General features: G+C 34.4%; 1 protein-coding gene across 1 annotated transcript in view; it reads left to right on the top strand.

The window, feature by feature from the left end:
- The window catches only part of TRUB1 (TruB pseudouridine synthase family member 1), a 35,076-nt gene extending 27,262 nt beyond the window's left edge, over positions 1–7,814 (top strand). Inside the window, exons 5-8 of the mRNA XM_014849277.3 lie at positions 334–406; positions 1,982–2,121; positions 4,162–4,218; positions 4,971–7,814. Of these exons, the coding sequence (XP_014704763.1) occupies positions 334–406; positions 1,982–2,121; positions 4,162–4,218; positions 4,971–5,230 (530 nt within the window). The 3' untranslated portion in view covers positions 5,231–7,814. The remainder of the gene's footprint in view (positions 1–333; positions 407–1,981; positions 2,122–4,161; positions 4,219–4,970) is intronic.
- Positions 7,815–12,753: the final 4,939 nt, after the last annotated feature.

Below are 12,753 nucleotides of genomic sequence, written 5' to 3'. Positions count from 1 at the left end.
TATAGCTGATGCAACCTTTTTCTCAGGTCTTCTAAAGGCCATAGTAAGCACCAATTAAATGCATACGAGATGATTGGATCCTTTTTATTAGAGGAAAAATGGAAGCAAACGAGATTTAGTCTTAATATTAGGCAATATAAGACTTTTTTCCACTTTTATCTCATTAATGTATGTTTTATTCATCTCAACAAGGTAGAGTTGGCCTACAAAACACACTATAGTATATGCTTTCTTGGAAAAATTTTTAAATGAATTTTCAGAGCTTTTGGTGCTGTGAAAATAGCACTTGTACTTTTGTGGTTGTTTTAGTTTTGCTTTTTTCATTTTTGGCAGATAAAATAACACAAGAAGATATTGAAGGCATTCTACAGAAATTTACTGGGAATATAATGCAAGTACCTCCCCTGTAAGTTCAATTATTGAATTTGAATAAATGTTTAATTCATTTTTCAATGATTAACATCACTTTAATGAAAAAAAAGGGCTTGCTTTTATATATGGTAAGGCACATTTTAAATCTGATACAGCAGATGATCTGGTAAAGGTGAGCCTGATGTAGACAGAATGAAGAGCTCTGATACCCTCTAAGAGCTAGCAGGATGTGGTCTCTGTCCCTGGATTTTGCCGCAGCCTGACGTCTATGCTATCCCAGTGTTTATCAGTTTTTGATTCCATCTACAGACATCAGGGCAGTTCTGGAGTGCAGAGATGTCACTTTTACCAGAATTGGTGTGAAGGGACCCCTGCAGTCTGGTATGGGTGTCAGAGCTGTGACTCAGAGTCCAACTAGTACTTCCTTTCAGGTGTTGGGACCATTCCTTTGGGGCCCAGAATCTTATGCTTTACAGTTTTCTGCAACAAATGACAAGATGAACGTTACAACTTATTAAAAGTATAACGATAGTGACTTACCACTTAATCATATTTTTTGTGCACATTACCATTTTAAGCCAATCACTTTTTTTTTTTAAGAGAGTTTATTTATTATTATTTTGAGTGTGTGTGTGAGAGGAAGATTAGCCCTGAGCTAACATCGGTGTCAGTCATCCTCTACTTTGTATGTGGGATGCCTTCACAGTGTGGCTGATGAGTGGAATAGGTCCGCACTTGGGATCCAAACCTGGGAACCCTGGCCGCTGAAGCAGAGCACGTGGAACTTCAATTGCTCCGCCATGGGCTTGCCTCCACGATTCTTTTTTTTTTTAAATGGCTGAATGGCCATGAGATGTATCAGGATAAGTTACTGGCAATTCTTTTAGAATTTGGTATTTATTTTGTGTTTAAAAATCTCAGTTTTTTTCAAGAACACTGAAATATCCACAGGGAAATCTTTCTTCATAATTTTGCCTCAGATGTAAAGATTTAAAAGTTTTAGCAGGATATAAGTAAACATTATTTTGAATCATTATTGTTGAGATAAATTTTTTTATATTCATAAAAAATAGAAAACATATTTACATTTATTTATAAGAACCATTTTAGAATTTTCTTCTCTGTCATTGTTCCAAGGATTTTGTGATCTAATAAAATTTTATCACACAAAGCTAAGATCTGTTAAATAGATTATTTGTTTACTAGAAACATTTTGGTAACTTTTATATGAAAAATAAATATTATTGTAATGGAAATTGTTTCAAGGAAATATAGCTGAGATCATTGCGACCAGAGGCCTTGTGCCCTTAACCCGGAACAAGGACTGGTGAAGACATGAGTAGACCATCTCTAGGAAAATGGTTAAAGAATAACATTGATGACATTGCTCATTGGATGCCAGATTGAGCTATATTAGCCTCAAAGATGTTTAGGAACTCTCTCCCTCACACCATTGTAGAGTAGATTAGAAAGATTTTCAATTTAAAGGGCCCCTTGTCATCCTTTTTTTCCATGCTATAATCTGGAATTATTCTCTCTCATTCTCTCTCAATCTGTCTTAATTCTTCCTCCCTCTTTCTCTCCTCCTCTCCCTGTCTTATCTTGCAAGCTATTCTGCGTTAAAGAAGGATGGCCAGAGACTGTCGACTTTGATGAAGAGAGGGGCAGCAGTGGAAGCAAAACCTGCCCGGCCGGTGACGGTGTACAGTCTCTCCCTGCGAAAGTTCCAGCCGCCGTTTTTCACATTAGGTAAGGTGCAGAGGTTTGAGGTCATTTGTATTTATGTGTACCTTTATTTTGTATTTAACTACTTTTGTGTAATTTTAATGCATTCCCTAGGATATTGGAGATTTTTAAAAATTTAAATTTAAAGAGGGTTAGGATTTAATAACTTTTTGATAACATTTAATGAGAATACCTATAGCTACATGGAGGCTCAGAAATGCCTTTCTAAATGGACTAAATTTTTCATATATTGTATTATATTATCTTACTATAAAGTTAGAATAACATACTTTAGGTCTCCACGGAGAAGAGTAGGTAAGGAATATATGTTTTCAGAATTTTGTATTTTCTATTTGATTGTCCATGGATATTTGCTCCCCATTTTGGCTAGTACCTGGTAGTTTACATTTAGTTTTAAAATTCACTTTAATTTGTCTATTTAAAACAAAGCATTTTTAGTTTTTGGACAAGAAATTGCAAGAGTGGAGTGATTCCTCCCCTCCCCTTTTTGTTGTCTACAAGTTACTGCTGAAGATCATGAAAATGTGGAAATAATGGATAAGGTAGAAATGTATTATTGGACATGGGGTAAATTTTAATTCAGGTTATCAATTCAAATTTATCTATAATCCAGGTTTGAAATAAATTTAAAAAACAAAAAGTTTGTTTCTATTGTTTGTACATTTTTTGATCGCCTAATTGCAGAAAGCAGTGGCTGAAGCCTCGGGCATGTGAGAGCTGTGAGGAATCAGAAGCTGTAGTTCTAACCTCTTGGGCTCCCTTAAATTGACCCTGCTCCTGAATTCACAGTGTATACCAAATAGGATTCCTTTTAGAAATAATTTCCCAAAGCCTTTTTTCCTGAACTGTATTGCTTTGGCATATTATTTAATGTGTATTAAGTTCCTGTAGAATGTGGGTTTTATACAACTGAAAAAAGAAGTCACTCCTTTTCTTTAGTTTCCTCATTCTAAAATCTTTGACAAATAATGAGAAAAACACACTAAAAAATATTTTGCTTCACTCCATGAAAAGGCAGCGGCTGGGTTGGCACAGTAGATATTATCTGTGAAAGTAAGAAAAACTCAAATTTTTCTGATTGCGTATTTTGTTCACTGGAGATTGTAATAGGCCAAGAGTTGTTTTTTCACCAAAGTCAAATATAGTGCAAGAATGTTAGCACACCTGCATTTGGTCCTAGTGCTCGTTTTTTATCTCAGCAGTGACCTCCAACCTGGAGCTGAAGGAAAAAAAAGAATTAAAATCCCCAGGTAGTTTTGATTAATTCCCTCAAATGGCTTTATTGTATGATAAGACTAGAAATAGCTGGAATGTAGTCCTTTTGTGTGGAAATGTAGTGCTTTTCAGGATGTCTGTGGATGAATAAAAATGATCCAGAGCCTTGCTGTTAACCAATAAACTTGTATTTTACTGTGATAAAAGATGTTTAGATAAGCATTCAGTTCTGGGACGTTGTGTAGTTTTAGTTATTTTATAATTTCTTCAGGAATATTTCTAAGAGAACATTTAAATATGCTGAGCTCTCCATGTATTATATCACTCTAAATATAATTCCTGTCCCTGAAAAGGGTTTTTTTGTTTGTTTGTTAGACTTTTTGAATGTACAAATCTGAAAATATTTTTAAAATCTATAGCCCATGATAGCAAAGCTGAGATGTCTAACCATTTAAAACCTATTAAATGAACAAGGCAAACAAATCTGAGAATATTTTTAAAAATCTACAGCTCATGATAGCAAACCTGAGATTTCTAACTATTTAAAACCTATTATGTGAACAAGGCTGAAGTATTAAAGTGGTAGGACTTGCCAGTTAATGTAAAATGTGTTCCTGAGTTTCTGCTGTTTGCTTTCTCCACACTCTGACTTTTCAATCTCACAAACACATATGCTACTGGATGAATAATTTATGCTTTAGTGCATAAATATTTTATCACTTGATTGTTTGCATGGTGCATTTTTACATTTGTTTAGGGGCATCATTTCTATGTAAAGTGGATTTCATAGGAGGTTAGCAATTTACCATGTCACTGTTAACATTCCAGATGTTGAATGTGGAGGAGGTTTTTATATCAGAAGCTTGGTCAGTGACATTGGCAAAGGTAAGCATAAAGATGAATTATGAATTATCATTTAGAGAGTAATATTCCTTTTTGATGGGAAGAGGGAATTTTCTGTTTTTCATATCTCTGAGTACTGGCCTTAGGAATTGTATTCTTGCTGCCTTCAGCCTTAGAAGCATTTTAGGTTTATGGCATATAATTATCAGCATCAGCAGCTGCAGTGAAATGCTTGTAATGGCAGAAAAGAGAAAGAGAGGAACACGAGATGAAGATGGGAATAATGAATGTAAGGGCCAACATTTTTTCAAGTACAAAATATTTTAACTCAAATTAGGGATAAGTAAAAAAGATTTATCCTTCTAAAAGTTATTTTCGTGATACAAGTCAGTTTTTTAAAAACTGGAAAGCCATAGTGTCACAAACAGCCGGAAAGCTGCAGTTCTGGCTCCGCCATTTGCTGGCAGTTGTGACAGTGGACGGGTCATATTACCTCATCTGCAAAGAGAGAGTAATAGTTACCTCTTGGGGTTGCTTTATGAGTTAAATAAGAAAATGTGTGCAAGTTCCTTGTAGACTTTAAAGCAGTTTATAAGGTGAGTTATTAAATATTATTTTACTACCTACTCATTTCTTAATCTCAAGGCTCTTGGTTGTGATTTTGGATTATTACAATTTTACGTAGGGGTGTTTTTGAGAGGTTTGAATTGAGTTCTGTCATTTGGAAAACTGCAGACTGTGAAATACTGAATCATTTATCTTGTGGATCTTCTTTTCACCTTTTGTTGCTGTAGAACTCTCTTCCTGTGCCAATGTATTAGAGCTGACCCGGACCAAACAGGGGCCATTTACGCTAGAAGAGCATGCCCTTCCTGAAGACAAATGGACAATTGATGACATCGCACAGTCTCTTGAGCATTGCTCATCTCTTCTCCCAGCAGAGCTGGCACTTAAAAAATCAAAACCTGAGGAGTCTAGCGAACAAGTTTTGAGCTGTGAATTTATAACTCTAAATGAGACAAAGGGAGAAGATGATGTAATTAAGACATTTTAAGATTGGCTGGGGATTGTCATTGTCTCCTGGTTGACATTTGAATCCTGTGTGCGGAATGACAAGCTATATGCAAAAGATGAACTATTCCCTTTTTTTGTGCATGAAGAAAAATGGCCTTCATTTACAGTTTCTATAGTGTACAATTTATCTGCTACGCATTATAAATAGCCTTGCAGTTATTCAGTTCTTTCTTGTACTATGGGATATTCTTTTAGGATGTCATTGTGTTAGATTGGATTCAGGAAAATCAACTTTCTGATTTTAATCTTGCTTCAAAGTCTTTTCCTGTGAAAAAGTTGACCACGTTTTCTAATCAAAGAAAAAAAAATGATGTACATGTTTCTTTGATGTCACAAAAGTGAATGTAAATTAGTGTTTCTTTGATTTCATTTTAGCTTCTTGGTGGCTTTGTTGTACTAAATTTTTTAACTATGTTTGAAAAGACCATTATTTAACTCTTACATTTTGGAGAATTTATGATTATTAGAACATTTCTTTGATAAGACTGCACTTACTTGGTAATAGTTGTATTTGTTTAGATCTTGGGAACTAATAAAGTTTTATAGTAAATGTGGGGAAATGAACCAAATTATTGCTGCTACCACTAACAGGATGTAAATAGAAGACTCTATGTTAATTAAATTCCCTCTCTTCTACCGTTAGTGCAGAGGACAGCTCCTATGGCTCATATTTTGGCCGCTGTGAGATCTTTCCCCTTGTAATTTCATCAACACGATTGACCACTCTGTACCAAGTTACTAAATATCCTGATTTCTAAAAATCAAACTAAAGAATGTGTCTTCACTTAAAAATTTCTTTTCTATATTCTTTAGTATTTATTTATGCCTCTTTATAGGGCATTAATCCCCATGACATTGTTTTTTTAGTTTGCTCTTGCAAGTGGTATTTATAGACGTTGAGATAGCTGCCCTGCATTTCCAGTTAATCTCTTCTGCTCTAAATATTTAAATACAGTTATTCTCAAACGTTTTCATTCAAATAGCCTGCTGAAAGTTCCCTATCCCTCTTTACTGTAATTTTGAAAACATAGTCACATTACAAAATAGTTAATTTCATATGTAGTAAGTGCTTCATATGTTTGTTATGGGAAAGCGATCTATTATGCAACCAGTCTGTAGAAATGTTCAAGTCCTTCTTCATTTATTCAAATAAATATAGTGTCAGAGGAAGAATCATTAAAAATTTCATAAAATAGGAGTTTTTAGATTTTTATTGGTTGCCTTTTTTTAAAAGATGGTTTCCTGCTTGTAATCTCAACATTTTTATTTATTTATATTTTTGCTTTTTCTCCCCAAATCCCCCCAGTACATAGTTGTGTCTTTTAGTTTTGGGTCCTTCTAGTTGTGGCATGTGGGACGCCGCTTCAGCACGGCCTGATGAGTGGTGCTGTATCTGCGCCCAGGATCCGAACCAGCGAAACCGTGGGCTGCTGAAGCGAAGCTCACAAACGTAACCACTCGGCCACAGGGTCGGCCCCCCAAAAATTTTAAATGTGGAAACTAAAGTGGTCTTATTTGTGGTTAACCTAATATAAACTCAATATAAAAAGCTATATACTTCCAGTAGAGCATCTTCAGCATGTTGGCAACATGTTTTAAATGAAAATATTAAAACTATTTCTTAGTATGACACAGAAAATTATAAGGAAAAGAGCTTGATACCATGATGCACTAAATAAAAACCAAACACACAAAGTTGTAAATTGAAAGTTTACATTTTATATATTCATATCTAGTGCCCTGCAGTTTGTGTCAACCAGGGGTGGCAGTGGCTGCCTCTGTCTGTTGTAATGGCACAGGGTACGGTATGTCTTTGTGCACTGCCAGTTAAGGTCCAAATAGAGTAATGTTTACACTTTAGAAAACAACTGGGGCATTTCTGCTCTCTTTCTCAACTTAAAAGTTGACATGTATAGTTTACTAATGGAGAAGAGTAAAGATTATTTGGAAAGACAAGTGACTTTAAAATGGTAACAAATCTTTCTCTTTTATATTGAAAACATTGAAGAAAATTTTGCCAAATGGAAAAACTTCCCATAATCCTCACTATCCTGATGCAGGGACTTCAAAACTTTAATTTTCTATTACTATTTTCCCTTCTTTGTTCACATGATTGCAGTCTTAAGACACCTATAGTTTTTAATTGACTTTTTAAAATTTCATATTATCTGGCTTGTTTGTATTTAGTTTTGATAATAATTTTAATCTTATCACTTCATATTCAGTTTATTTAAACAATTTCTCTATTGATGAATACTTATTTTCAGTTTTATTAGGATAAATTCCTAGGAGTGGGATTATTAAGTGAAATAATATGAACAATTTTATGGTTCTTAATATGTTTGCCTTACTGCTTTCCCAAAGAGTTGTAACATTTTAAAGTGTCACCATTTGAGTATATCAGTTCACTAGAAGTTTACAGCTTTGGGTGGGGGTTTTATATGTTGTTGTTGCTAATTTAGTTAAGTATATGAGTTCAAAATTGCTCTAATTTGCTTTTGTGTGACTTTTCCATATACTTTGTTCATTTATATAAATAAATGTCTTAATGGTTTATACATTTCTATGAGTTATGTACGCAGTAAATACTTGGTAGAAGTATTTTTATGGCCTTTTTAATTTTAATTTAATTTTTGATTTTTCCTAACTAAATTTGCTAACTAATTTTAATAATTCTTCCCCTTTTATAGTTGTCAGATTTATGAGTCTGAATAAATTTTTTTTAACTTTAAAATATTATTCTTAACTCTCATAAGCAGCTGAAACTGATCAAGATGCTCTGAAAAGTTCAACTCATCCATAAAACAGAGTAGTTTTTTCCTGAGAGTCTAGTATTTAAGTGCCAACTGTTTTTTTAATTTTAATCAAAATATCTTAAAAATGTCTGTGCCTTATGTATTTCTAGGCCTAAAGCTTCGTAACATAATAGAGTTGTTTTACTTGTAAGAAAAACATGTATTAGAAATTCCTGAAAATGTTTCAACCTGGAACATGCCAAATTACTTCATTTTGACACTTTAACTTTTTATATTTCTGAAAAATATTATTAACTTCAAAGTCAGCAAAAGTGGTCATCGAATTATTTATGATTTTAAAATCCATGAGCGTTAAAATAATACAAATTTGCCCTCTGCTAATTCAAATTTATAAAATTTGAATAAGGGCTAAACTCACATTTTCCTATACTGATTGGATCTTTTCTTCTTAAATACTTGAGTTATTATAAGCTACTGATCCATTATCAGAAATAATTCATTGTAGGAGAAAAGAGTGCTTTATATCAGGTCTTCAGTACATTTTATACCTCTTGGACCAGTTTGAAATTTGTGTCAGATTTACAATGGGCATTTAGAGGTTCAATTAGATGGTGAATTGTTCTGTTTCAAAGGAAGAAAGTAATTTATCTTATTTCATGGTGTATATAATAGAAAAAATGTAATTCAAAAGCACTCTAAAATGTTGAAACATTTAAATGGAGGAACATAATAGATAAAAACTTTATGGATTGAAATGAGTATAATGGCCTTGTAGTTAAATCTAAACAGAAGGCTTATCTTGAAACTATTTCTTTAAGGTATGTGTGGGCAGTTCTAGTTTGGCCTAGTCATTCATTAAATATCATTTGTTAAACACTACATCACTCTTGAATCAGTAATGCTTCCTATTTTCGACTTGAGTTAAATTCTCTCTATGAACAGGAATATTTCAGATTGCTGTTATAAACGGTGATATCAGTAGGAAAGTTGAAGTCAGAAATTAATATTTTGCTCTTATCCATAACCCTTAAAATATAGCATGTTAAGGTTGTCTTTATTAATCTATTATTAATTTTTTATCTAGGCAAATCACTTAATATTTTGGGCCTGAGTTTTCTTATTTTTAAAACAAAAGGAATGGCCTAGTCTGTCTCTAAGAACTTTTCCAGCATTAAAATAGCAGGCTTCTAAGTGTAGGTAATTTGTATCTATTATGTTCAGAAATTCATTCTTTATGAACCCGAATTTTCATGTTGTTCATCAATTCCAGAAAATTCTTATCATTTATCTCGTTGAATATTGCATATCTTTCATCTAGTGGTCCTATTAGATTTATGTCTTACCTTCTCATTTTATTCTATGTGTCTAATTACTCTTTCATATTTTCCATCTCTTTGTCCCTCTGTGCTGCATCTGGGGAAATTTTCTTTGAATCTCTTTTCCAGATAGTGAATTCCTTCTGCTATTTTAATTTACTGTTTCACTACCTATATATTTATTTCATTGATTATTGTGTTTTTACAAAATTTCTAGAACAACTCTTTTTTCGAAATCCCACTTTTTTTGTGTGTTGTCTTATTCTTTAATCGGATTTTAGTTTGTACATAGAATATATACATGTTCATAGATATAACTTTTACTGATATTTAATATCTATACAGGAAATTACACGTATCATCAATGTATAGCCTGATGAATTTTCACAAAGCAAACACATGTATAACCAGCAGCCAAATCAAGAAAATACTAGCCTGCCAGAAGCCCTCCAGAAGTTCTCTCCAGTCACTAGCCACCCACCACCAAGGCTAACCACTTCTAACATTATACATTATTAATTTTGTCTGCTTTTGTGCTTTATATAAATAGACGCATACAGTATATACTCTCTTACTTTTGCTCAAAATTTCATTTGTGAGATTCTTCCATATTGTTGCCCATGGTTGTAGGCTATTCAATCTCATTATTGTTTAGTATTCTATTGTGTGAATACCACCATTTATCCATTCTACTGAATGATGGGCACTTTATTACCTTCAAATTTTGAGTGTTTTTTAGTATTCCATTATAGCTTACTCATTATACCTCGCTATTGGCTTGTTAGTTATACCTCTTTTAAAAATGTTCTTAGTGTTTGCTGTAGGATTTATGATATATGTGCCTAATTTATCACAGATTACCTTCATTGTACCACCTCATGTATAAAGAAAAACCTTACAATAGTATATTTCCATTTCTTATTCCCTATCTTTTGTTCAGTTTTCAAACATTTTACTTTTACATGTGTTATAAACCCTCTAATATATTGGGTGTTTTTTGTTGCTCTTTGTTTTTACTTTATTGCTTTAGACCAGAGGTCAGCAAACTATTTCTGTAAAAGGCTAAATAGTAAATATTTTCGGCTTTGCAGGCCACATGGTTTCTCTTGCAACTACTCACTTCTGCTGTTGTCACATGAAAGCAGCATAGACAGCACACAGAAATGAATGGATGTGTTTATGTTCCAATAAAACTGTACTTGCCCCATGCTGGAGCTTGCTGACCCCTGCTTTAGACTGTCAGTTATCTTCTAAAGAGATTAAAAATCACAAAAAATATCTTTTATATTTATCTATATCCTGGTGGTCTTCATTTTTTATGTAGATCCAAATTTCTATCTGGTATCATACTCCTTCTGCCTGAATAACTTCCTTTAATGTTTCTTGTAGCACAGGTCTGAGAGCAATGAATTCTCTCAGCTTTTGTCTGAAAAGTGTTTATTTCACCTTCATTTCTGAAAGCTATTTTTGCTGGGTATATAAGTCTGAGTTGGTTAACTTTTTTCATTCAGCACTTGAATGATGTCATTCAGTTATCTTCTGGGTTGCATAGTTTCTCTAGCTGACTTCAAAGTTATCTTTAGTTTTCAGCAGTTTGATGTATCTAAATGTGCTTTTCTTTGTATTTATCCTTTTGGGGGCCTCTGAATTTCTTGCACTTTCAGTTTGTTTCATCAATTTTGGAAAATTCCCAGCCATTATCTTTTCAAGTATTCTACTCCATGCTCTCTCTTTTCTCCTGTTGGGACTCAAATTATTGTGATGTTCAACCATTTGATATTGGCTCACAGCTCTTGGATGCTCTGCTCTTTGTGTGTGTGTGTGTGTAAATTTCAGTTTGGTTAATTTCTATTGACCTATCTTCAAGTTCGTTTATTCTTTCCTCAGCCATGTCCAGTGTGCTGAGACAGCTGTAAAGAAACTCTTAATCTCCAATATCATGTTTTTTAATTCTAGCATTTTCATTTAATTCTTTTTTCTGGTTTCCATCTTTCTGCTGAAACTCCCTATCTGTTCGTGCATGTTGTCTACCTTTTCCACTAGGCCCATTAACATATTAAAGTTATTTTAAAGTCTTTGATAGTTCTAACATCTGGGTCATATCTGAGTCTAGTTCTGTTGATTACTTTGTCACATACAGTCTTTTTTTGTACTTGTGTGTGTGTTTCATATTTCTTGACTGAATGCTAAATATGGTGTGTAAAATAGACTGAGATAAATAGTATTTGCATCCAGACATGGGCACACATCTCCTGTCCAGCCATTAGTGTGGGGAATTGGGGCAGTCTAGTCAGTAGTTGAAACAGGTTTGAGTTTGTTGTTGTTATGTTTCCCATCAGTGTGCCAGACTTCAAATCGCTGTGGGAGTAGGCTGCTGCTACTTTGTGCTTAGTGGGGGCATGGATTGCAGACGGATTTTTCTCAGTGTTTCCATGCTCAGATTCAGTGAGACCTTGACACCTATGCCACAGAAGGAATCTAAGCCATGCTTTTTCAACTCTCTCAGCAGTAAGCTGTTGTTGCATGTTACTCACTGAGGTTCAAGAGGGCTGTTTCTTGGTTCTCTCACTCCAGCCTCAGTCTCAGGCAGGCACTGTGCTCCTGGACTTCAGGGTGGAGTTTCTCAGCAGTTCGGCCCCTTCCCCAGTGGTAGCAGATCTCCGCTTTGTATCAGTGCAGCATCCTAGGCCAAGTTGATTCTCTATCCCTCCTCCAGTGGCAGGCAGCTTTTGCTTCTATCCTTCCACCAAAGGCAGTGGATCTTTGCTTGAGTTTCTTCTCCCCCACAGTAGCTTATGGCTTCTGCTTCATGTAAGAGAAGCTTCCATGTAGCAGGTGGGTTTCATGCCTTTGTGTCATCCACAGGGTCCCTCTCAGGTCTCCTGCCCTGCCCCCAAAGTTTCTCATGAGCACCTCGTGGAGACCTATGGAAAAGAACTAGGAAGTGACTTCCTTTGTGTCTGGGGCTCCTAGAATTTCTAAACTGACACTCTTGGCCTTTATTACAAATTCATTACAATTTCAGTTGTTTTTATCTTATCTGCTTTTATAATGACTGCCTCTTCCTTCCGTACTGTGCCAAAAGTGAAACAAGTCATGTTTCCTCTCTCTCCTCAGAGGAGCTTGTCACTCATTTGAGTGCATTTTACCTCGCAACCTCAGCTCTTTAATGGGCTCAAAAAGTTATCCAGCTTTCTCTTGCTGTTAGGATGGGACTGACATTCTCTTGAAGCTTTCTACGTCCTAAGTGGAATCAGAACCTTAAAGAATGCTTTCATATTTTTTCCAGCATTTATAGTTGCAAGTGTTTTCAGGTTATTTTCTCCACTGTTTTTGCTGGAAATGGAACTTTACACATCTGAAGAGTAGTTAAACTTAACTGACTTGCAACACCATAACATTGTAATTAGTCTTATAACCTTAAAAAATAA

The sequence above is a fragment of the Equus asinus genome, chromosome 2, assembly GCF_041296235.1.
Source record: "Equus asinus isolate D_3611 breed Donkey chromosome 2, EquAss-T2T_v2, whole genome shotgun sequence".
Lineage (NCBI taxonomy): Eukaryota > Metazoa > Chordata > Mammalia > Perissodactyla > Equidae > Equus > Equus asinus.
Note: the sequence above shows the minus strand (reverse complement) of the source record. Positions and strands in the feature narration are given on the sequence as shown.